The 24,443-nt window shown below is 34.4% G+C and overlaps 1 protein-coding gene and 1 pseudogene across 2 annotated transcripts; both read right to left on the bottom strand.

Moving 5' to 3' along the window:
* Window positions 1-1,569: 1,569 nt before the first annotated feature.
* On the bottom strand, window positions 1,570-13,577 carry LOC146157973 (uncharacterized). Its single transcript, XM_083384036.1, has 14 exons — window positions 13,465-13,577; window positions 12,595-12,823; window positions 12,021-12,106; window positions 9,954-10,055; window positions 8,749-8,878; window positions 8,274-8,417; window positions 6,652-6,778; window positions 6,253-6,368; window positions 5,692-5,880; window positions 5,410-5,521; window positions 4,779-4,854; window positions 4,572-4,647; window positions 4,115-4,272; window positions 1,570-3,528 (listed from the first exon to the last, which is right to left on the bottom strand). The coding sequence occupies exons 2-14, from the start codon at window positions 12,659-12,661 to the stop codon at window positions 3,328-3,330; spliced, it is 1,584 nt and encodes a 527-aa protein (XP_083240162.1). The 5' UTR covers window positions 12,662-12,823; window positions 13,465-13,577; the 3' UTR covers window positions 1,570-3,327.
* A 2,166-nt stretch (window positions 13,578-15,743) lies between these two features.
* LOC146157972 (uncharacterized) lies at window positions 15,744-23,976 on the bottom strand (annotated as a pseudogene). The gene is made up of 12 exons (XR_014494651.1): window positions 23,909-23,976; window positions 23,614-23,699; window positions 22,034-22,135; window positions 21,418-21,550; window positions 20,885-21,016; window positions 20,418-20,544; window positions 19,255-19,367; window positions 18,334-18,516; window positions 17,752-17,917; window positions 17,572-17,687; window positions 16,784-16,938; window positions 15,744-16,230 (listed from the first exon to the last, which is right to left on the bottom strand). The product of XR_014494651.1 is annotated as an uncharacterized LOC146157972 (transcript).
* Window positions 23,977-24,443: the final 467 nt, after the last annotated feature.

Below are 24,443 nucleotides of genomic sequence, written 5' to 3'. Positions count from 1 at the left end.
GCCCTAAAATTACAAAACAACGCGCCTATAAGTGATGTTGCTAATGTGTTGCAGAACTCCAATTATCATCAAGATGCGGTTTTAATTGTCGATGATTCTGTAAAATTTGAAGAGGATTCAAACCACGTGGATAAATTATAAAATTACACGGAAAAAAGGAATATATCATTTAAAAAGTATTTGCCGAACAGTTTAATTACATTGCCTAGCAACATTATAATTATAAATCCACACCGCGTATTAACACGATTTCAACACAAGCTCTGTTCATTCTTGTTAGATTCCTGTTTGTTTCTGTGTTTAATGCTTTAATTATTTTTCAATGAAGTGAAGGCAAATAATTAGTTCCTTGAAATTGTTATTAATTTAGACTTTGGGAAGTTTTATTTGATCAAGCGTTTTCCAACATTTTTTAGGTATTTATGTTTCAAAAAAAAAGTCTTTATTGATGTACTTCGTGGGACGTCCATGAAAATAATAAAATAATGCTTTAAAAATTACCATAGTTAATAGGGCTTTAAAACTAAGATAAACATTGTATACTTTTGTTTTTTACGGTGTTGTTTGTTTTGCATTTTAATAATATTTAAAATTGGATATAAAAGTCAGTAACTCTTGCCTTACTGTAAAAATGTGGCTTTGTAATTGTACTACATAGTTCTAATGTGACAGTTTTAAACAGTACATTATTTTGATATAGTTTATCAAGGTATTATAAAAAAAATAATGAAACAATCTGATATCACACGATTTTCTCGTCACGTGACTTTCCGTGTAGTTCACGCCTCACTGAACACACGTGATCAAAGCTTTCAGTGGTGATTACTGCATTACAATGCAAGGAACATCGAAATATAGCTTGGAAACAAATGAAGGATCTTAAATGCTCTAAGCACTCCAGGTCTGTATGACTTTACGAACAATCCTAACTGTGAACACTGGGTTATTATCAGTAAACGGTGTTTGTAGAAAAATATTCGGACTTAAAATGTCACATTTCTGTATGTTTTTTAGACCGTGAAATTCAAACCAGCAGAATAGTGTGACACAGTGGTTCTTAAACTTTTTGAGACACGTCCCCATTTTACAGTTTTAACAAAACTCACGCCCACCTTGTTTCAAAATCAAAAAACCATAAAGCAGAACAGCATTTTATTTCCAGGTTAGTTGCATCAATGCGAATGATGTGACTTTTTTTGGATACCAAAGGTTTAATTCGAGGATTAATAGCAGGGAAATATCATTTCTCCTTAATGTTTAGTCATAATTCATGCAGAGTTTGTCAATTTCTCGCGTTCCCTTGTGAACCTCACACGCCCCCAGTTTAGGAACCACTTGTCTAGCAAAACTAGCCATTCATGTCGGACACTATTTAGAGATGTTATATATATATATTTGGCCAATGAAGGTTTTTGTTTGAATTAAGATATAGTGACGCTAGAGTATTCTGCTGTTACTGATCAGGAATTAAAGTCAACATTTATCTTGCAAGGGTCAAGGTGATTTCCTTTATTCACATATTCAGTGCAACAGTGAATTGCATGCAATCCGAAATAAACTACTGCTTACGTCATTAGTTACGTCACTTACGTCATGTTTACGCTTCATGGAGATATTAAGACAAAAGTTTAATTGTATCAAAGAAAAATATAAACTAAGCTAAAAAAAATTAAAAAGATTAATCATGACGAAATAAAATTAAACATTACGCGATTCTAATGGCTTTATTCCACAATTGTAGAAATAAATCGCAACAAAAAAGAAAATTTATGAAAAAAGTGTTGTGTCTTGCTTGTTTAAATCATGATTTAAAGTTGTTCGAACTTTATGGATTTCTAGCAAATACTAATTTGATACTAGAAATACATTTTAGTTGTTGTCAAACTGTTAATGAAGCTTTTAAAGAAAAAAATCTAAGAAGTTGGCCAAAGTTTGAAAATATTAATGAGAATAACATTATTCACTGATCATCTTAGTTGTGGTTTCTAGATCAATCATTTGTTGAACCTTAACCTTGTTTTTGCAAGTTTAAGATAATCTATCTTTTGAGTAAGACTTCAGATAGCAATCTTGCTCTGGGCGAGCGCGAGACGCGTTTGTTGCTGTGTTTGTTACGTAATAATTCCGTCACCTGCGTAGAGATCTTATCGAGTCGGGCGTGTCAAAAGTAAATTACAGGGTTGGTAATTGACCAAGTGTGAAGCCGCCAATTGAGTTAAGCTGGAGAAATTACTTGGTGTGACTTCAAACCAACAGTAATAAGCCAAACATACGCGCAATATAAACAAGCTTCAATGATCCATTATTTTATATTTAAATTTCGATTTATTTTAACAATCCATCACGAGAAGCGCCTATAATATAAAAACTAGTTTGCAAAATTTAAAATTTCGTAAATTTAGATTTTTACCTAATCATTGACTTGTAGTTATTACGAAAAAAGCTGCCACAAAACATCTTTAAAATCAAATAAAAGCAATTATCACAAAATATACTGTTGATATTTTGCTTAAAATTTGAAAGGACAACACATAGTTAAATATGTGAAAAAAGTGGCTTTGCATAAAATCGCCAACTACTACATTTCTTGTTTTTCTTATGGTTAGATTTTATGATTTTTGTGTCGCACATTATTTTATAATGAACCTTGGACTGATGTTAAGGTTTGAAGCTAAAAGTGAAATACTGTGGCACCCCGTAAAAACGTGACCTACGTTGTGCAAAGCTACTTATTCTGTTTTCCCGTCGGCGTTTTGAAGTGTGATGAGCCACGTTTGTAACTTTAATATTCACGATATTACAGGATTTGAATTCTCGCCATGTAATAAAACAATGCTATTTTGTACAATAAACATAAATGCTTTTCATTTGTTCGTTTCGATTAAAATTTGTGGTAAATTTGTAATATTTGTTGATCCTCTTCGTGCAAACAAGTCATTTTAAACATTTTAAGGTCAGTTCTTTTTTAAATAAATAACAAGACAAGTCACAATACTAGTCATTAGTTGCCCCATTCAAGTGTCAGTCAAGTAATTATTAAAGCAGTCTTTTTAAGCCAAGTCATTAGCAAAAAAGATAGCTACTAAATTGGTAAACTCGTCTATTTATGGGGAAGAACTTTGCATCTTCTAACCGTGGTCTTAATCATTTTATCTTTCAACCTTTTTTTTCACCCAAGGCATTAATTCAACACTCAAACATCCACAAGTGCTCGCGATAGATTTATGAAATATCAACACACAAACAAAGGTGCTAAGTAAAAACGCAATCTGTACAAGTAGCACATGACGTAACCAGGTGCTTGTGACGTCACCTTGGCGTGTGACGTCATCGTTCGTGGTCGTGGAAGGGGTTTGTGCAGGGATTGTGGCACAAGGTTCTGGTGATCTTTGCAGAGAATACGTCATCAAGAGCTTCGAATCCTCCCACAAGTGCGTCATCAAGAACGTGCGAAGGTTCACCTGCGATGCTCAGTATCTGGCCCTGGTCCAACCTGCCACTGGGGGGCAGCACAGGCACCACGTACACCTGAGAGGAAAAGTTTGTTTTCGGTAAATAAAATATAAAGTATGAACAGAGAAAAAATACCAGATAAGGTAAAAATACATTTGGAGTTTCTACGAATAATAATAATTTGTTACTTTCTAATAATTTGTGACATTTTTTTGTGACACCTTCTAACATTTTTAGAATAGTTTTGCAACCGCTAAATAGCCTAAGCTAAACCACAAACGCACTTTAATTCACGCGCTTTAAATTGAACCCAGGCACAATTCCTGACATTGCTCACAGTGATTTACAAAATGTATATAGATACGTTCAAGACGATATTTATAATAGAGTTCAATTGATTAATCGCCGAAAAAATATTTTAAAGAATTTCAAGGCTATTTTTCTGCCTTTCTTGCATTAACACCTTTAAATTTTATTGTTCTTCTACATAATGTATATTCCAAAGCATTTAGTCATACTGTGCAACTATTTACAGTTGTTTGTTTAATTATATTTATAATTCAATTACAATAACAATGATATTACGTCAACTCTATTATTTAACGGCATCCAAGCATTTATTATCGATGCAACTTTATCGATTGGCGCCATTTCTACTCACTGTGACGTCAGAATCGTGAAGCTTCTGGGCAGGAATTGTGACGTTATCCTGGGAAGTCCCGTCTGTGATGAGCAGTATGACGTCTTTCGCTTTCTCGCGGTTGCCACGGGCGAGCATGACGTCATGTGCATACGTCAGAGCGTTGCCCGTGTTAGTCCCTATAACGTCATAAACGTTTAGTCACAATTTGTTAACGTCATATGTTTTAAAGGTTACAAAACAGACACCAGACATTTGTAAGTTTTAGTAATTATAATTTAGTGTTGAAACAAAAGTTAAAAAAAAAGTTGCCGAAACGACAAACAGTAATGTATTTACTTCTAATTTGTTCATAAAGATTAAAAAAAAATTGAAAATTAATAATAAACGAGTAAGAATTTGATTTTTGTTTTGATTTTTTTCTCTAATCTAAATAACCGTTTTCAAGTAGCTGCAAAAGACCAGAACATTATTTTACCATTTCCGTTGTAATTGATTTTGTCGAAAGCTCTGAGGAAATCTCGCTTGTTGTTCGGAAAATCATCCAAGAATATCTGCAACAAAATTAGTAGTTTATGAAAAAAATAGTTTATTTTATGAAACAAAGAGTTTTCAAAATACAAGATTTCGAATTTTTAACCAAACTAATTTTTTTAAATCAACTAAACAAAAATTTCCAACCCACTTGTGTTTTTCGGTCGACCTCCCGGTTGTATCTGAAGCTTGCGTACCGACTCGAGTCGTCCTGGACCTTGAACCTCCTGAAGTAAAATAAACATAGATTACAAGAATATAGCTTAAGCTGGGATAAAAGGCTGTTTGCAAGTGGAAGAAAAGTCAACACTTTCGTCAAACAAGTATAGTTTTTTTGTTACTTGGTAGTTATAATGACACATACTCGATATTTTTATAATAAAGTGGCCTCGTGTAGTTTTAGATCTTTTTATTTTTGTTTTTATTATTGGATTAATAGCAATCAGGTGAGAGTCTTGCAGCTGAAGAATATTTTTGCCGTGAAACCATTTATAACGAGTGACAAAACAGGTTTTTAGGATTATTCAATAGAATTTATATAAAAATCTACGAAAAGCTAGCAAAAGTGATTTACAGCATTAAATAAAGTGAGAGATTGAAAGAAATTTAAACCAGGATGCCCGAACAGAATGTAACTCAACATCTCTGTATGGGACAACTGGGATGGCAAAACAGCTAAAGTTTTGACTAACAGAGAACAAATTCAAAAGTAAAATTTACCTTTTGGTTAAAAGTGGCACATTAAAAGCGTTTTGCATTCACACAAATACGAAAGTACTTACTCTAGGAAACTCTTGACGAACTTCTTTGTTGTTCTCCAGTTCTTCGCTCCAACTGATGAAGAGGAATCGAGGATCACAAGGAAGTCCATGATCGCGTATGGAGGACACGGGACTAAAAGTAAATAAAGTAAGTAATGAGGGGACAGAACTGTGAAGTTATAGGAAAATACAATGCTAAACCGATACATCAAAGAAACCGTATAAATAATCTTGTTGATTTTAACTTTCTACATTTAATGAAGAAACAGATTGCAAATGTGTTTTTTAAGTGTTTGTACTCACGAGTGCAGCAAGGAACCCGGTCCTTCCACTGTTCGTTGCGTTGGCAGAAAGGTTCGGGGAGGTTTGGTGGATGGAGGACGTAGCCGTGCTCACTCTCGCACTGAAGCTTACACCGGGAGCCAACGAAGTTAGCGTTTGTACACGTCACGTTGCCATGGTGAAACGGACTGATCTCCGGACACGTCAGAGCTAAACAAGAGTGACGTCATCATTAAGATCGGGAAGTTTTGTCGGAAAATAGGTCAACTTTGGGGGTTATTTAATGCAAGATTCAGGGAGGTTTATTTTAAGTATAACGCAGTGGCAAAGTTAATTTTTGTACAAGAATTAAAATAATTAGATTTAAAGGTTTTTGCTGACGAGTAAATTGTGGATATACTTGAAAAATAACATCATTTCTGATTTAAACAGTGTACCGCTTAAAAAGATTATCTTAAAGAAAAATACACAAAGTTAAAAAAGTCAGATAAAATGACTAATCTGTTAAATCAAAAATTCTGTACAAAACATATTTTCGCCAAAAAATAAAATAAATTCGATTCGAGTGAGCAAACATCTCACGTATGCATTTCGGTGAAGGTCGGCTCCAAACCCCGAACTCATCCAAGATCCTGTTCTCAATGCATTCGGTCGCTGAGTAGATGGTGTCGAGCTTATATCCAACCTCACACGAAAACCTGGGTCACATCAAACACTCAGCAATAATTGTGGCGCATAAAGGGTTTGCACTTAAGTCATTGGCTCGGTTACTTGACTTATATGCACTTAATTAATAGTTCTGTCCAAACTCTATATTTATATTAAATGTTTATACAAGGAACGCTCCAAATGTTCACAAGTTACCACTCCAAAACAATGGACAAATGTTTGTGTTTGACTAAACCTAGCACCAATCATTAAAATGCTTCTAATAATGTTGCTATTGTTATAGTTACGTCACACAGCCTATTGTCTACTCACAGACAGCGGCTTCCAAGCTTGTCGCCTCGTGTGCAGTGAACCGTGCCATACGTGGGCGCCTGAGGTTTCGGAGGGCAAGAAACCCGTAAACACCTTGGCTGCTTGCCGTTCCATTTGCCGAAGTAATCTGGATCAAAAATCATGGTTGAAATGAACATTTGATCGTTTAACGAATATTTAGTTGACAAACGTATAGTTTGACAAATTAACAAAAATACTAAAAGTTTCCATATTAAATTTTAATCGAACAAGTAATTTTGTTAGTTGTTTAACCTTTTGCCTCTCAAAAGTGTACTAACTTGCAATATTTTTTTACGTATATTAGATCCTTTAATTAAAGTGAATAAAACTTTTCATATTTAATATTAATCAACATTTAAATAATATTTGTCTAAGGTATATTTGACCCAACAAATTAACAAAAAAGATGTCAAAAGATGACATATTTAATATTAATGGAACAAATATTTTTTTTAAAACTTTACATTTTCTATTTTTTTGGGGCGGCTGACGCTTAATTGTCTTAAATCTAAAGGCTTACAAACTTCCAGTAAATAAAGCGTTTTATATTATTTAAATAAGCATCACAAATACATTTAATTTTACGTCACAGTTTTCTGTTGTGATGTTATAACTATAACTGATGACGTCTGTCATAAAACAAGATTTCAGTCAGCCTCCGGTTAACACCGCCACTGAGTTGCCAAACAACATCGAATACGCGTAATTTAATTAAATCTACTTTGCGGTGAAACGTGGATTCTTTCAAACTTGTTAAGGAGCTTAATATACCACAAAAAACTTCATTTTAAATACTGTGTTTTCTAAGTCGACAAATCTCGCTTATTTTATGTGCTTATGGTTTTAATTACAGCAAATAAGATTCTGCAAATTTAAACTTAGATGTTTATTGTTGTGCGTTGTGGACGGATTAATCCATTGTTGCAATGTATATTTGTTGCTAGCTTTAAACAACCTTGCGTTGAGGCGATTTTGGAGATTTAGATGGTTGTCTTGTATGTAGATTGATGGACGCTGATGCGTTTCGCGAAGTAAGTGTTTACGAGCAAATAAACACAACACGGAAACCAAGAACAGTTTAAATCGATTATTCCCGTTTTGAGAAGAACCTTAATTGCAGGCGCCAAAATATTGTGGCGTCAAACATTCCCTGTATGTTTAACCCAAAGTGGAAAAAGGTAAGTTATTGTGTTGATCGAAAAGTGTAAAAAGGAATTGGCTGAATTTCTACTTCAATAAGTTCAAGTAAGTGTTCAAAAAATTAAACTACAATGTAATTTATTAGTTTTTATATCAATCTTATAAGTCAAGGCCTTGAATTAAAAGTTGTAATAAAAATGAACGAGGCTGAAGTTTTTGTTGAGATGTTCAAATAAGCATTTAAAAAAAAAATCCATTAATGTTCAAAGCGTTTCTTTGCCGGACCAAGTAATAATTAAATGTAACTTATTGGTTTAGATACCAGTAATTATAATCCAAGGCTTTGAATTAAAAACATCTAATATTTTTAAAAGTTGTAAAAAAATGAAACAGTAGGGCATGTTGAACACTCCAACACGAATGTTTGCAAGTTATTTTATGAATAAAAACATCACACCTACCACATGTGAGCTGGGACTTCCCCTTAAGGTAGAACCCCCTGCCAGTGCATCCGAACGAACAGGTTGAGAGGATGTTTGAATGGTGAGTGCATTTCATCCAGCCTTGCCAAGGAACATACAGGCTCTTGCATTTGCTCACCGAGTCTGCGAACAACATTGCTAGTATGCTTAGTCAAATTTAGACTTAATAATGATTCACAAAGCCAAAACGTAGTAAATTGACATCGTCTTAAAAACGTGAAAACCTATTTGGGCAAAAAATGGTTTGTTTTTCGATTGTTGATCAATTTAGAAAAATGTCAAATTTTAGGTAAATAATAAACTTAAACCAAGCCCAGGCCTTATGCGAGGTTTATTTAATATAAATACACAGTAGGCTGAAAAAAGAAATTCAATATAATTAAATATAAATTTTGTTTGATGTCGAAAATACTTGAAGAAGAAAAAATCTTTTTACATTTATTCGTTTACTTACTGTGCTTGTTGCATTTAGTTGTTTTATGATTGCACCGGTCGAAGTCGCAGCAGCATCTACAAACCGACGAAGGGTAGTGAGAGTTGCATTGGATCTGCTCGCCTCTGTAAGCCCAAGCTCGACGCCGGTTCTACAACAAACAACAAGAATATTAAACAACAACAACATAAAACAACAACATAAAAAACAACAAACAAAATAAAACAACAAGAACATAAAACAACAACAACATAAAGATTCTACAAATAACAACAACAACAACAACAACAACATAAAGCAACATAAAACAACAACAACATAAAACAACATCTTTAAAATAAAAATCATGCAAAAACATCCACATAACAAATACTAAAATTATATATACAACATCAACATAAAACAACACACTTAAAATGCTACTGCACAGCATTAAATTCTACAACAAAAACATAATAAACTAAACCTACATTATTTTACAAGAAATCCTTATTACACTGAAAACAAAATTTCTACAACAAATCAAATTAAAATAAAATTTTAATTTTACAAGAAAATCGCAATTCATTGAAAACCAAAATTATACACCTCTTTTTAGGTCCGGTCGTTCAATTTAACAATAATATGTGGAAGAAAAAACTTTCCAGATGTAAAGATTATAAAGAGATGGTTAAATGCCAAAGGTCACTGACCATTATTTCGTCACTCCAACATTTATATCTGATACTAGAACATTGGCTGTATTATTTATTAAAAATTCAATGAAACTGTACATAACCCGTGGCCGTTACAGTTCATGAGATAGGCGATCAAACTAGCGGGTGGTTTGCATTTGGTGAAAGTTGTTATAATAAAGGTTAGTTATTGGTGTGATAACGTCCAGTCAAGATTGATGACAACGCTTAAGTGATTTTATTTTACTTTTTAATAAATGATGTATGTTTGGTGATAAAGTGCTTCACATAAACCGCTGCTGCGAATCGATAACCATCCGTGAAATCAAACTTGCTTCGGGCGATCAATTTAAATTAACCTTCCAAACTTAAAAAACATCGATTCCGTTGAAGGTGTTTTGTTATTGTTTCTGTGTTGTGGAGTTCGAAGGTTATTGTTGAACTGCGCGAGGTTTATTGTGATACTATACCTGCAAGTATAGTTGGAACGCGCGCGATGTATATTATGGCGTCTTACATGCAAGTAGTTGTACGTTTATTGTGACGTCATACCTGCATGTAGTTTGAGCCGCAGGCGGTGAGGGTTTTGCAAGATTTGTCGATCATCGGTTGCTTTCCCCAACCACCGAGTCGCAGCTGGATCTGGCACATGTTCTGGGGAAAGAATGTAAAAAAATAATGTCCTGGGGGCAATAAGATACAATAGCTTAGTATGTACAACAACTTTGTGTCCTGGATACACAATTTACAACAGGATGCCCTATAGAAACAAGAAACAACACAAAGTCCTGGGAATAATATAGCTATACAGTATACAATAGCTCAGTCAAAATTATGTCCTAGACAAATAACACAAGATAGCGGTAATCTAATGTACAAAATGTTTTGTATAAAATTAACAAGTTTATGTTCTAGGAAACAGAAAAATACACAATACTCAATATTAAGAAAAACCTAATAAAACAAACATATTATATATTAATCTATGTTCTGTAGAAATGTAGCACTACTTGTATACACAATAACATCCGCATAAGTAAGATGAAATAGGAAGCGAATGATACAGCAGCGAGCCAACCTAGCCCAAACACCGACCACTATAACACCCCCAACATCTTGTGAATGTGTGATGATTTAATGTAGATCAAACGATTCAACGCCTGGCAGGTGCTTTGCTACGCAGGTGGCTTATAGACGCTCTTGTGTAAAGCGAAGCGGTGGAACCCGAACCTCCATACAACAGGATGGTGGGAAAATGATTTATTGGCCAATTGACACAAATAAGCATCATGTTTAAATTTAGCGGGTTATTTAAATAAATTAAGTTCGACGCTTTTGTTTAATCGTAAAATTTTTTTTAACCATAAACTTGTTTTATGTTTTTTTTGCAGATAGTCAAAGTATTTTTTAGATGTGAAGTTGCAAAAGATTTATTTTATATTAACTACATTAAATCGTAACCAATCGGTTATTTAAATTAAAAGTTTTTTATTTGGGTAAACGAAGTTTGAAACCAAAGGATAATAATTTAAATTCAAACTTTTCAATCAACAACCGTAGTCAAATAATTTGTGTGTGGCACAAAATATTCTAATTCCTTATAAACATGTCTAGCGGCCCTAAACATAGATGTGGGATTCCACATTTTTCCGCAGATTAATTTTGATAATCGCGTCAGCCTCTCCCAGATTAAACTTGCTTGAAGAAACTTGCCACAAACCGGTTTAATGTGGATTCGCGAAAAACAAACGGAAGAAATAAACCAGCGTCTCGCGGTTTCATTGTTACGTACGTCCAACTAAGGTTTGGGGGCTGATTGTATTTTACCGAGATTTTTTACAAAATGTTCGAATAAACCAAAATAAACAAAACAGCTGTAGCAATAAGAAGTAATTTTGCCTATAGTACGTCACAATGCACGTGACCGGTGACGTCAACCAACTGAGCGATTTTAGCGCGATGGATTCTACTTTATGCTATTCGACTGAATAAAGTTTGAGGCATGAATGAGCGCGTTCCTTTATCGTGTGTTTCTGAGATTTGTGAAAATATACTCAATGGACAATATCAACCGAGTGAAGTGGCTTTGTCTAGAGTTCAAGAAGTTAAGGACAGATATTTTAACGGCTTGCTCCTTTGGAGTCGGTCTTGACTAAGAACGCCTCCCTTACCCATAGCAGCACAACTACAACGTTAAAACACATCCATGCTTAAAATATTCTAGTACAAATAGAACCACAAACAGGGGGCGGCTGACTCGATGTACCTTAATGTATTCCACTTCCCAATGGGATCTCAGAACCTTCATTTTCTTACACGTTTGTTTGGTGTTATGTTCATAAACAACAAATCTATCATTTTATCAATACAATTCGTACATAGCAAAAAAACACTACAATATCAATTAAGTTGCCCAAATAATATCAAGTCAGCTTGCCCAATACATTCGGTAGTGTGATAAAACGCACAGTGCCTTTGGGCTAAAAAGATTTATCTAAATAGGCCAAAACACATTTTTTGCATTCACGCAGTTAAAATAAGATTTGTAGTTGTTTAGCGTTCGTTTCTCAAAAACAATTGTTATATCTATTACCGGGAGTATAGGTTAAGTGTAGTCACCTGTTCAACTCTGCAGTTTGTCATCCTCCCTGTGCGCTGACATTCTGCCTCGCCGATAGCGTTGTCGCATTCCCAGCAGATTATTCCTGGAATAAACAAGCTGTTAACATCGTCCGATAAATAACGCCGGACATTTTGGATTGCATAACCACACCTGTGTGTTACATCGCTGCACTTTTATTTGACAAAAGTTTAAGGCGTAAATCTAAGGACTGCTTCTTGTTGCCAACTATTTATTTACATAAGTTAACGTTCTAACTGCTTTGTTTTAAATCAGATCACTGCCACCGAACATTGTTTGTTGTTTAGTGTCGCATGGAATAGTAATGGTACATAGCACAATGCTAACACAGATATTTTCAAAGAACCTATAGTTGTTGAAGTAACATCTTTTATAGTTATTATCAAATTTTTAGATTTGATTTGCAAATAAAAAAATGGAATTAAAGACATCGACAATAATTCCAATCTAAAGAAATCTTGCTAAACGCCCGTTACTTGCAAGTTGAAACCGATATGGCATTCAAAATTCTGTTTGATAAGAATTATATAATATTTACGATAACTTGCTCACCTGAAGCAGAATGTGAGCATAATATGCCAAGCAAGCAATAAAACGACGCCAGCAAACTCCAATCCATGATGCAGACTAATGGCAGCTTAGCCGATCAGATCCGATGCTATCAACACTTCACTACAAACTCTTGAACACGGCTAAACGTTGGCTTCAGCCTTGAGCAAGTTCTAATGTTTGGTGCCAGTTGGAGCTAAGCATTTCGTCTGACGCGTTTACCACCTGAAACCTGATTATCCACTCGTTACTTTGTCGTCTTTTCAATCCTAATTTTCTTCATTTTTTATAATTTATTTATTCTTTTTTTATATTCTCTTAAGCTTTTTGATCTTGAATTTTTTTTGAATCAAACATTGACCAAAGCTTAACAGATATAAAATAATTTTTGTGGCCGAACACGTGTCTAATAACAAAGTTTCGCGCATTATTTAATGTCTTTAGCTTTTTTTTAAATATTTTGGCGCCACTTTGCGGTTATTGCCTAAACCTGATTATCCACTTGTATATTTTTTACTTAATTTTCTATTTTTACAAAGTTTGTATTTTCATAAATGTGTTTAAACCTTATTATTCTTGAAAATGTTTTGCAACATAGAACATTAAAAAATCGTTTAAACCTTAAACTAATTTTTGTGCCTTCCAGCTTGTTCAATAATAAAACTTTCACGCATTATCTAAGGTATTATCGCCTTTAAACAGTTTGATGCCAACCTTAACTTTTTACGAGTTAGCCCGATGTATTGAATCCCTCAATCACTTTTATACGAAGAACGCGGAAAAAGAAATGAATTTCACCAATTTATGCAAGCGTCATCACACATTAACGTAACATATCCATATGAGCGACTTCCTTATACGGCAGCAACGTACTTGATGTTTGGACGCACGTAGAACGTTGTTACTGCAGATGTGCGATAAGAGACGCAGTTGTATAAACAGCTGACTCTGCGCACGCTCGCATCGCCTGGAATGCCCCAAGATGTTCGCCCCTCTATGATTGCCTGTAATTCTGTATCCACTCCGACGCCATAAGATGTTCACCTATTTACCTTTATATAGATCGTGGCGTTAGTATTACGACTGAAGGAAATTCTCCTTAACACTGTTATGAACTTAATATCCGAATATGGAAACTGCTAATGCTGGATTTTACTCTGGTCTTTTTTAATAACTCGTAAATCGTTTGCTTTAAAAAAATACTAAAATGTTTTATTTATGTGATGAAACCGTGTAATTTGTTGGTTAGTAAAATAAACTATTGTAAAAACCTTTATTGTTCATAATTCTAATTAACATATATAAAAACGTAAAAGATAATTAAACTATTAAATATAAATAGACCTGGGTATGGGCCCACTTTTGTACCACGCGCTGATCAGGCACCACACACGTGACTGGCGCGTGATCACCTGACCACTGACGTCACGATGTGCCTGGGAGCGTGTCAAGGGCGTGGCCGGACATGTGTATTACTGACAAAATTTTAATGCATTAAACCGAATAAATCAACGCGAGAAACTTGAGGTGAAAAATAAATAGAAACGCTGAATGGTCATTACCAACACTTTCCTCCGTTGCAGATAGATAAGTACTGGGAGAGCTTCTTTATTGTATATACCACGCCTGGTAGCACCCGCTCAGTCAATTAGATATCACAAGTGTGTAAAGGTCACATAAGCATTCAACTTATTTGTTGCAACTTCGACTGGTTTTGCGCACACATATTTCAGTGTCGAGCCCAAAACTGCTTCGTCATCTATTTTGCGACTTCTATGGAATGCACAAACGTTGTGACGTAACAATAGGCGCGTTCGTAAGCGGTTTTGGGAAACCAATTTTAGCCTAACCCAACTCAGCCTCCGTAGATTGCAATCGCATGATCATGTGATAAGAGGTTAACGCTATCTAAATAGAGCTCTCTTGCCAACTAGCACCGCGACTTGCTACAACTTTGTTCGTGACTTTGAGCTTTTATTAGATGGTTAATTTGAAAACACCTGACATAATATTTAGTCTCGTGATATGAAATACAATAATAAACGTTTTATGACAAATTACTGGAAATTCGAGTTACATCGTTTTTCTAATCGCAGTATGAAAGCAACACATAAACAATGTAATAGTGTCTTAAGTTGATCCAATTGTAAGTAAAAATATTTATGCATACTTGTTTTATTTAAAGTAAGCACAGAAACAATACTTTTGGTAATTGTTATTATAATACGCCTTTCGTTTACCTGGTGGGTAAGGTTTTCAAAAAGAAAAACTGAGTACGAAGCTTGCAAACCTGTATCAGCTTGTTTTAGTGTTACAAGATAAATATATTTCGTTCTTGCGAGCATCATCAGTATCTTTTATAAACAGAATCTTGAAGAAGCTCATTAGTTTTTATCGTGTTTTTACCGTCCGCGTTCAGGCAAATTCTTTTCATCAAAAGAAAATTCTGACTCTAAAGTCGACACCATAACAATTTCACCATATCCTACATTGACAAAATCCCACTTTTGTCAAAAGTAAATGTAGGTGAAACATGTCTGGTAGTTATGTTAATATAATGCGGTTCACAATCAGTGATTTAAAATTCACATCAACTTGGGTTTTACTAATCACTGTATCTACTGCTGTAAACTACACGCATTTCCATGTTAATATTCATACTCTGCTCTTAAATCCTTCAGATGTTTTACTGGAAAATATCAATGAAGTATAAAGTATTCGATTTCCAGGGAAATGGTTTGAAACAAAAGTGTAAATGGAATTAGTAACTTCGGGGTAATCCTAAAACTATTTTGTGTGGTTTAATAAATCATTTTAAACTAAAATATAAAATGCTTAGTCTAAAATACACAATTAATCAAAACTTTGTGATTTTGAATATTTCTCGTATTTGCTTTTAAATAACGACTACAAATAGCTAGATCATAACATTTGCATAGACTCAAAATACTACGAAAATATTAAAAAAAATATAATTTTCAAATTGGAAATCTAGCCTATTTAATTAAGTTTGAAAAGCTTAAAATATTTTTTGATTGGAAATATTTATATTATTTGATAACCAAATACATTTACACGCTAGAGCAAAAAGTTGATACATATTCAAAATAATCCATAAATATTTAAAATTATAAACTCGTGTTTACGAACTCTAACCTTAGACCTATTTTGTAAGGTCTAGCAATTCAATTGAAAACATAAGATAGTTGGTTGGAAAATCTTCAAATATTGAATCATTTTTGATCCGGAACACTTCTTTATTTGTTTGCGAGATACATCCACGCATGGAAAAGTTTATACATACTCCAAAAATTCCGAAAATATTTGAAAATTAAACAACATTCAAATTATAAATTTAGCACAAAATCTCCAAATCATTCCAGTTACTAAACACAGTTTTTCGTCGACTTTTCCCTGGATTGTAATTTAGTGGTCATCATCAAGTTCGTGATGGTGAAGTGGATTGAGACAAGGATTTCCGCAAAGTATCTTGGTGATCTTCTTAGAGAAATCTTCATCTAATGCGTCGAATCCCTTCTCCAAAGCGTCAGTGAGTACATTGTCAGGGTTTCCGGCCATGTGGTAAACCTCGTCCATGTCAAGACGGCCGGTAGGGGGCAGCACAGGTAGCACGTAAAGCTGGATATAATATAAAGTGAAAAACTGAGTATAGAAATATGTATAAAGGTGGACATAAGAGTATACCTCAAAAGCTGAACATATAAACATAATTAATAAACTGGACATAGAAGTACTATGTGAAAATATGGAAATAGAAACATAATTTTTAAACTGGACATAGAAACATAATGTATCCCTCAGTGTAAAATAATGATTGCTGAAAGCACATCTTGATTGTATAACACTTTCTGTTTGGTCAATGTTTTAATTACTCTAGTGCAGTGTTTTTAAGTATGTTTTACCTCACGGCGAACTTGTAGGTCCCTAAAACCTAGCGGCGAAACTAGAAAGTGAAGCGAGCTCAAATTGTCTTGGTTAGACCAGTATTTTTTTATTTCTTTTTGTTAGAAAGATATTCCTTTTCATCGCAAAACAACCACTTAAATTGTCTGTTAAATATCACTCAGTAAGATGTTTACTTGTCAAAATAGTCGATTCGTTTTCAATCAGTCGCAATATAAACCAGCACAAATAATATTTGGAAAACTGGTTTAAACGTGCGATGCCTCACCAAAGCCTTATCCCTGACGCGTTTTGAAGAGTAGATGACCTCATCCTGGGATGCTCCATCAGTGATGAGGAGAACAACATCCCTAGCAAGAGGACGGTTGCCGACCTTGAGGAGAACATCAGCCGTGTAGTTCAAAGCCTTTCCGGTCTTCGTTCCTACAAATACAAACAACTACTCAGCCACTAATTCTCAGGCCCGGGTTCGAATCCCGACTGAGGTTATTAATTAATTCAAAGCTTTTCCGATCTTCCTTCGTGTAAGTAAAACCAGTTTTCTGGAACAAACTTCTTCTGTCAAAAGCGTGATAAAACCGATTAAGCTGGAATTTGTAAAATGTATAAAAACCTAATCAAAATGACAAGGAAACCAAGTTGTTTGTCACGTGTCAAGGCGTCCATCGATTTTTATGCGGAATCATATTAGAAGTGACAAAATTTAAATGCAATTGAATAGCTTACTGGTTTCCGACTCTAGTTCAAAAATTATAGCAATTATTATCAAACTATAAGCAAATTTTATCTTTTAGAAGTAACCCTAACCAACAAGTTGGAATGTTTCATCGTGGTTTGCTTGATTTATTGCTGCATTACTAGGATTGTTATATCGCGCACTGTTTAAAGTGGCCACAAAAAAACATTTAAAATAGGGTTTCTAAAACTGTGCACTCGCGTGTCTCGAGTTTCTTTAATGTTTCCTGAATTATTTAGACGTAAAATGGATTGTATGACGCCTATAATAAGTTATTTAATGTAGAGGTTTGTAGTTTTTTTGTACTTTGTGTTACTCACCACTTCCGTCGTAAGGAATCTTGTCGAAAGCTTCCAAAACCTTCTGGGTGCTATCCGGGTAATCGTTCAGCAAAATCTGGAATAAAAGTCGGAAATAAACAAACAAACAACATTTTCTACAAGACAAATTTACCATGACTTTGATTATAACCGTGACTTGAATAATTAATCTCTTACCACAAACTTCTGTAGCTTACCACAAACTTCTGTACCTTACCACAAATATTTACTTACTCCAAAAATCCTCGCACGAATTTTTTCATCTTTGCAAAGTTTTCTTTTCCAACGGACGAAGAAGAATCAAGAACCAGAATAAAATCCATGATGGCGTAACCAGGGCAGGGCACTGCAGTAAAAACAAGCGTAAGGGGGACAGGGCACTGCAGTAAAAACAAGCGTAAGGAGCACTGCAATAAATGCCCGTAAAGAATTTATTTCAACAGAGTTGTATAGGACAGAGAAAACAACTAAGATGGCAACCTAGTACACCGAAAAGGGGATAGATCACAGATGTTATCAAACACATATGTTTGTGTGTGTCTTTCATTCATGGCAACCTAGCTAAGGGTTTGACCAAGCAACTACATACGGACCTTTGGGTGATTAAAAAGTCAAAATTATACACCTAAAGAATACTTTTTGCATCGCATCCACTGAATAGAACCTTATTTTTAGTTCCGTATCAAACAGCATATATCTACATGCAACAAATTGTAGCAACATAAACATGTCTACTCTGTTTAAACATCTACTTCTACTTACGCCCGCAGCAAGCTATCGCGTCCCACTTCTCGTTCCTCTGGCAAGTCTTTTGTGTGAACGAGGCCGGGTACCTCTGGTATCCCTCCGCAGTATTGCACTTCAACGAACACGAGGAACCAACGTAGTTGTCGTTCGAACAAACGTACTTGCCATGGTTCAGCCTCAGCTTGGTGCACTGCAGGGCTGCGAAGTATATGGGAATGAAAGATGTGGCTTCAAAAGTTATTTACGGTTAGTTTTAATTTGAATGGTTAAATGTTTTTAGTTCGGGAGGATTGTACTACAGACATTAAAATTTAGCAGTCTTGAGTTGTTTAGAGTTTAAAAATTAAACTTTTTCAATTTTTGATTTTACAAAGTTGCATTAATAGGGCCGCAAAAATATGGTAGGAATTAAAATCAGAAAAATACTAAATTGAAAAGTTTAAAATAGTTCTGTAACATTACAATACAGTGAAGTAAAGTTCAAATAGTTTAATGATATTTTCAAATAATTAACATAGTTAGGTAAAACTAAATAGTTTACAAAAGTTTGTTAAAATCTAAATATTTCAGTGTGATTAAAAGTTTATAGTTTAACAAAGCTCAAGTAGTGTTATGGAATTTTAAAATCATTTAGTAGATTTAAATAGTTTTAAATAGGGCCAAAATATTTACAAAATTTTAACATTTTAGTAAAACTTTAAACAATCTAGTGACAATTTTAAACAGTATAGTAAATATATAAATTTATATAAAGTAGTTATATTTTAAAAAGTTTCTTAAAGTATATTTTGAGTGTAAACCGCGTTTTCATTATTTTTCGATAAAATTGTTGCATCTACCGTGTACAACCAATAACCAGGTTAATCATTACCCCAGGGCCACTTATGTGTCGCCCCTGTATACTTAACCCTTTCACAATGCTCATTAGTGACTCACGTTTACAAACAGGTTGAGTTCTGCTCCACAAACCGATTGTCCCCCCGTTCATATGCTCGATGCACTGTAACCTTTCACCCCCGTGCAACCTGTAGCCCTCCTCACATCCGAACCTTAAACAAAAGTGTAATAGTTGTTGTGGTAAGTCGGGTTAGGGTAAGTGGAATTGTAAGTTGACGCTCGTTACGTCCGGTAGTGTTGTAGTGACTTAAGAAAGAACTTAAGTCACTTATTTTGGTAAAAAACTTGACTTGACTCGAGTCTATATCGTAAAAAAAGTAATATGGCTTGACTTAAGCTGTTTAAACAAATAACTTGACTTGGACTCAAGTCATTGAGTCAAATATAAAATTGAGCTCTTTATCTCAAGTTTAGCCCGAAAAACAATAGTGGTAAGTTTTTTTGTTATTTTTTAACATCTTTTTTAAAATCTTACACATTTTACAAATTGATTTGAAATAAAAATTAAAAAAGGAAGCTTTAACATAAACATTAACTGTTTAAAGAGTGTTGTTATGTTTAAGTTTAGATAAGATTGCAAAAAGAGGCTAAAATAAATAAATGCACCCCAGATCCAGTGAGTTTTAGAAGTGTGAAACCTTTTAGGAAATTTAAACTAATATTATCGTACTTTTGCATTTGTACTATCGTAAGTCTAAAGTTTAATTTGATACTCAACCAATGTTTACAAAACATGCTCAAGCAAGATGCCTTTGTAAGGAAAAGCAACAACAGCACGCAAAGAAGTTTAATTCCTTGTGTCGTTTTACTATGCGTGGTTTTGTTGCTTTTCCTGATAAAAACGCTTCTGCATAGTTAACCAAAACGTTGGAAAAGTAAAAAGGTACCGAAAGAGCTTAATTTTAGTATACTAAGCCCGGTAGAAAAAGCATATTTATTAAAAACTCAGTAGATGATTTTTGAGTAAAATATTTTTGAGAAAAATAAATTATTGGACGTAATATAAAGTGTGATTCATTTTAAAAGAGGGTTGTAAAACGCCTTGTTTTGACAAACTGGTAAAAGTTGGAATAAATGAAGACGCTTTACAAGTTTAATAAATTTAAATAAAAATATAATAAAAAAAAGTAAAAAAAAAAGTGTATTTTGCATTAGCTTCATTTCAGTAAACTGGCTGCAGAAGCGTATTTATGTTTAGCAACCTGCAAACACTCCCGAGACGGATCCCGTTCGTGCATCGCTTCCAACCGAACTCGGGGGTCAACATTGCAGGGGGGCAAGTTATGGGGGCGCATCTTGGTCGCGGTGAGCTCCAGTCGCCGAAGTTACCTGCGCGACACGCGACATGCGACAAATTGTAAGAAGCTCTTGCAAAAAGCTAATTGTTGTATATTACCTGACAAACATGTAATTAGATTGTTGTATTTTTGTTTTCATTTCGGAGAGATTATATAGATTCCGGCACTGTTTACTTTGGATAATACAACTTAATACGCCGCGCCCTGGTATTATTACGTCACAGTGTTCATATCGCATTGTTAAAAAATAGACGCTGAAAGTTAGTGATACAACTTATCTACGCTCGCGGATGAAGTTGTGCGCAATTTGGGCATTAACTAAAGAAATACACCTCGTCTTGCATTATTACGTCACAGACACGTTTTCTCACTGCATTGTGTCGATGGAGATCCAATGAGAGCAAAACCGCGTCGGCATTTGAACTTGCAGGTGCTGGAGGGGGAAAACCCGTAGTCGCAACTCATGTAGCCGTTCCTTGGGGCCGACAACTTGTCGCATTTACCTGGAACATACATAAGTGGGTTAATTTAAGGCATGATGCAATTAGACGCCATTAGATACAACTTAACAAATTTGCCTGTAAATACACAATAGTGTTTGGCTAAAGCATAGAATAATCACGTAAGAACAGCGTTAAGATTTGTTTACGCTTTGTTCGGTCACTTGCCTTGCTCGTATTTCACAAATAACACCGAATTTTTTTTTTTTTTTTACAAGAGTTTAGCAAATTTCCTGCTCGATTAAGGATCAAGGTAAAACTTTATGTGATGATTGAGTGCAAAACGTTTCTGGGGATAACATTTATAAAATGACGTCACTAGGGTTGAGCCGTATAACATGCCGTCATCAAAGTTGACGCCTTAAATATCAACCATAGAAGTAAGGGGAGAGTGATGACGTCACCTGTTCCTGGCTTGCATGACGTCACGTTGAAGTTGCACATGTCGGTTGTGCAGCAACACCTACACACAGATGAGGGGGGTTTCCCGTTGCACTGAATCTGTTCGCCACCATATGACCACGCACTGTGGGCGTTCTAGATAATATACACATTAGGGTTAAAAGAACTGTCAACATCAATGTGCAAGGATTTATAACAGAGAGTATGAGAGAAATAATCAGGTATTAAAGAGTGTAAGGTGGCCAAAATAAAGTTGGAATTTGAGATGGTTTTAGTTTTTGGCAATTTCAAAGTTAAGTATAATCTCACTCGTTTGCTCGCTACCATATGGCTATGCACTCTGGGTGTTCTAGACACACATACATTAGGGTTAAAGTGAAAGAAGCTTAGATCCTAACCACCAAGTGTATAAACAAGAAATAAAATGTTTTTGTTTAAAAAGAGCAGAATACTATGGTTACGCAAAATGCTTCATGTGTTATGCTTAAAAATTCATTCAACACAACAGATGATGAGACATAGATAATCCTCTTATTGTTGCTTTGTAGGTCTTATTGTGTGTTTTTGACAAGTCATATATCTATAGTTGTCATAATAAACAACACAAACGTGAAGCACCTGGACGTAGTTGGAGCCACAGGCCGTTGGAATCTTGCAAGACTTCTCGATCAAAGGTTCAGGTCCCCAACCTCCGTGGCGTAACTCGGTCTGGCACATCGTCTACAACAACAAACTACAACTGAATTAACCGTGTTTAGGTGGTTACAACAGTACAACAAACTACAACTGAATTATTAACCGTGTTTACGTGGTTACAACAGTACAACAAACTACAACTGAATTAACCGTGTTTACGTGGTTACAACAGTACAACAAACTACAACTGAATTAACCGTGTTTACGTGGTTACAACAGTACAACAAACTACAACTGAATTAACCGTGTTTACGTGGTTACAACAGTACAACAAACTACAACTGAATTAACCGTGTTTACGTGGTTACAACAGTACAACAAACTACAACTGAATTATTAACCGTGTTTACGTGGTTACAACAGTACAACAAACTACAACTGAATTAACCGTGTTTACGTGGTTACAACAGTACAACAAACTACAACTGAATTAACCGTGTTTACGTGGTTACAACAGTACAACAAACTACAACTGAATTAACCGTGTTTACGTGGTTACAACAGTACAACAGTACAACAAACTACAACTGAATTAACCGTGTTTACGTGGTTACAACAGTACAACAAACTACAACTGAATTAACCGTGTTTACGTGGTTACAACAGTACAACAAACTACAACTGAATTAACCGTGTTTACGTGGTTACAACAGTACAACGGACTACAACTGAATTAACTGTGTTTACTTGTTAACAATACTACAAAAAACTACCACGGACTGGAGTGTATTAGATTTCTACAAAAACACAACAAACTACAACAGAATTACCGATATCTTTATGGTTGCAACAGCACAATAAAATAAAAGAATAACGCCGTGTAGGTATTAACAGCAGCGCAGCAAAGTACTAAAACCTCAAGCTATTTATATTCTAACAAAACTGAAACCCTATATAAGATTCTTATTCCAACACAAAAAATAACAACAATTTACTTTCCCAATTTCAACATTAAAACTTTTAACGCTGTGTAAAACTGCGCTATTTTAATTTTTCAATAAACTGGAATAAAATATAACTAAGTTATAATTTAAGGTAAAATTTCTATTTTGTATACTGTACCGTAATATACACAATAATACGAAATTAGTTGTTTTACCAGCAGCGGCGGACCCGGATGCAATAATGTCTCTTTTAAGTTATTTTTGGTAATTTCAACTACATCTATAAATGCAAATATTTTAAATAAATCTCGGCCCAATGAAAGTTTGTAACACTTGATCAATTTAAAGGTTTTTCGCTTTCACGCGAGTGTTTTCCGTCTTTGTAATATAAGAATACGCCACGTTTTGGCAACATTTTCTGACGTAACTTGTGACGTCATGTTTTAACAAAACATTGTGGTATTAACCCTGAAAATGTTTCCATGTCCCTCCAAAAAACAAATATCCTGGTCACCCTTCTGGTTCTCACATTTTAGCAGAATTGATCAAAATTACGACGCTAGATTAAAAGCTACTCGTCAAAGTTTAAACGTTTAAATTTATCACGTTGTTGCTTACCTCAGAAGTTGGACATAACTTCATATAACCTCTGCGTTTGCATTCACCGATGGAAATAACGTTTTCACAAACCCAGCAAGAAAAACCTAAAAAAATGTTTTGAGAGCAAAAAATATATTGGAAAAATTTAACTGTAAGAAAAATATTTAACAACAGGTATTTTTATCCACAATTATTGTATTTTTAGTGTGATTATTATATGTTTTTAAACTAAACAATATAAGTTTTTAAGACGATTATATTTTATGAGATCCTCTCTTTTTATCACAAAGTATTAATATTTCTATTCACCGACCTGAAACCAGCTTTATAGAAAGAAGCGCGCACAAACAGAGCAACAACTTCATGTCTAGGCTAGATCTACAATCTAAATATAAATATGATTTATGTAATTGCTTAAACAGCAATATCGGGCAGATTACAAACAATGTGAATCTACAACTTGAGTCTAATTTTATAAATTAGAGAAACTACTTTTCATCTAGTTTGTGAATTGCGTATGAGCTCTAGTTCTGTTTTCGGTTTTACCTAAAATGCTGCTTGAGCAAAGGCGTGTTTGTTCCACAGTCCGAACAAAAAATTTAACTTAAAATTCCTTGACCGGAACAACTTTTAAGTGATTTTTTCAGTCTGAAAAGCATAGGCTGTGCTAAAACGTAGTACATTACCACATAAATATTTATTAATAATATCTTATTGGAATCTAATGCGATTTAAACTAAATTGATTTGGATTTAACTAATATAATTGTTCTTCAGTTTTCTTGAGTTCAGTATTCCGAATCCGAATCTAATTTGAGAAAACTAAAATATTCTAACTTTATTTTTAAT

Source organism: Ascidiella aspersa, chromosome 3 (genome assembly GCF_963924565.1).
Source record: "Ascidiella aspersa chromosome 3, kaAscAspe10.2, whole genome shotgun sequence".
NCBI lineage: Eukaryota > Metazoa > Chordata > Ascidiacea > Phlebobranchia > Ascidiidae > Ascidiella > Ascidiella aspersa.
Note: the sequence above shows the minus strand (reverse complement) of the source record. Positions and strands in the feature narration are given on the sequence as shown.

Excerpts from the sequence above, each read along its gene's own strand:
- LOC146157973 (XM_083384036.1), bottom strand. The coding sequence starts at position 12,661 with ATGGATTGGAGTTTGCTGGCGTCGTTTTATTGCTTGCTTGGCATATTA. Across the intron at positions 10,056-12,020 it reads CAAACTGCAGAGTTGAACAG|AACATGTGCCAGATCCAGCT; the intron begins GTGACTACACTT and ends TTCTTTCCCCAG. Across the intron at positions 4,855-5,409 it reads TTCGTCAAGAGTTTCCTAGA|GAGGTTCAAGGTCCAGGACG; the intron begins GTAAGTACTTTC and ends ATTTTACTTCAG.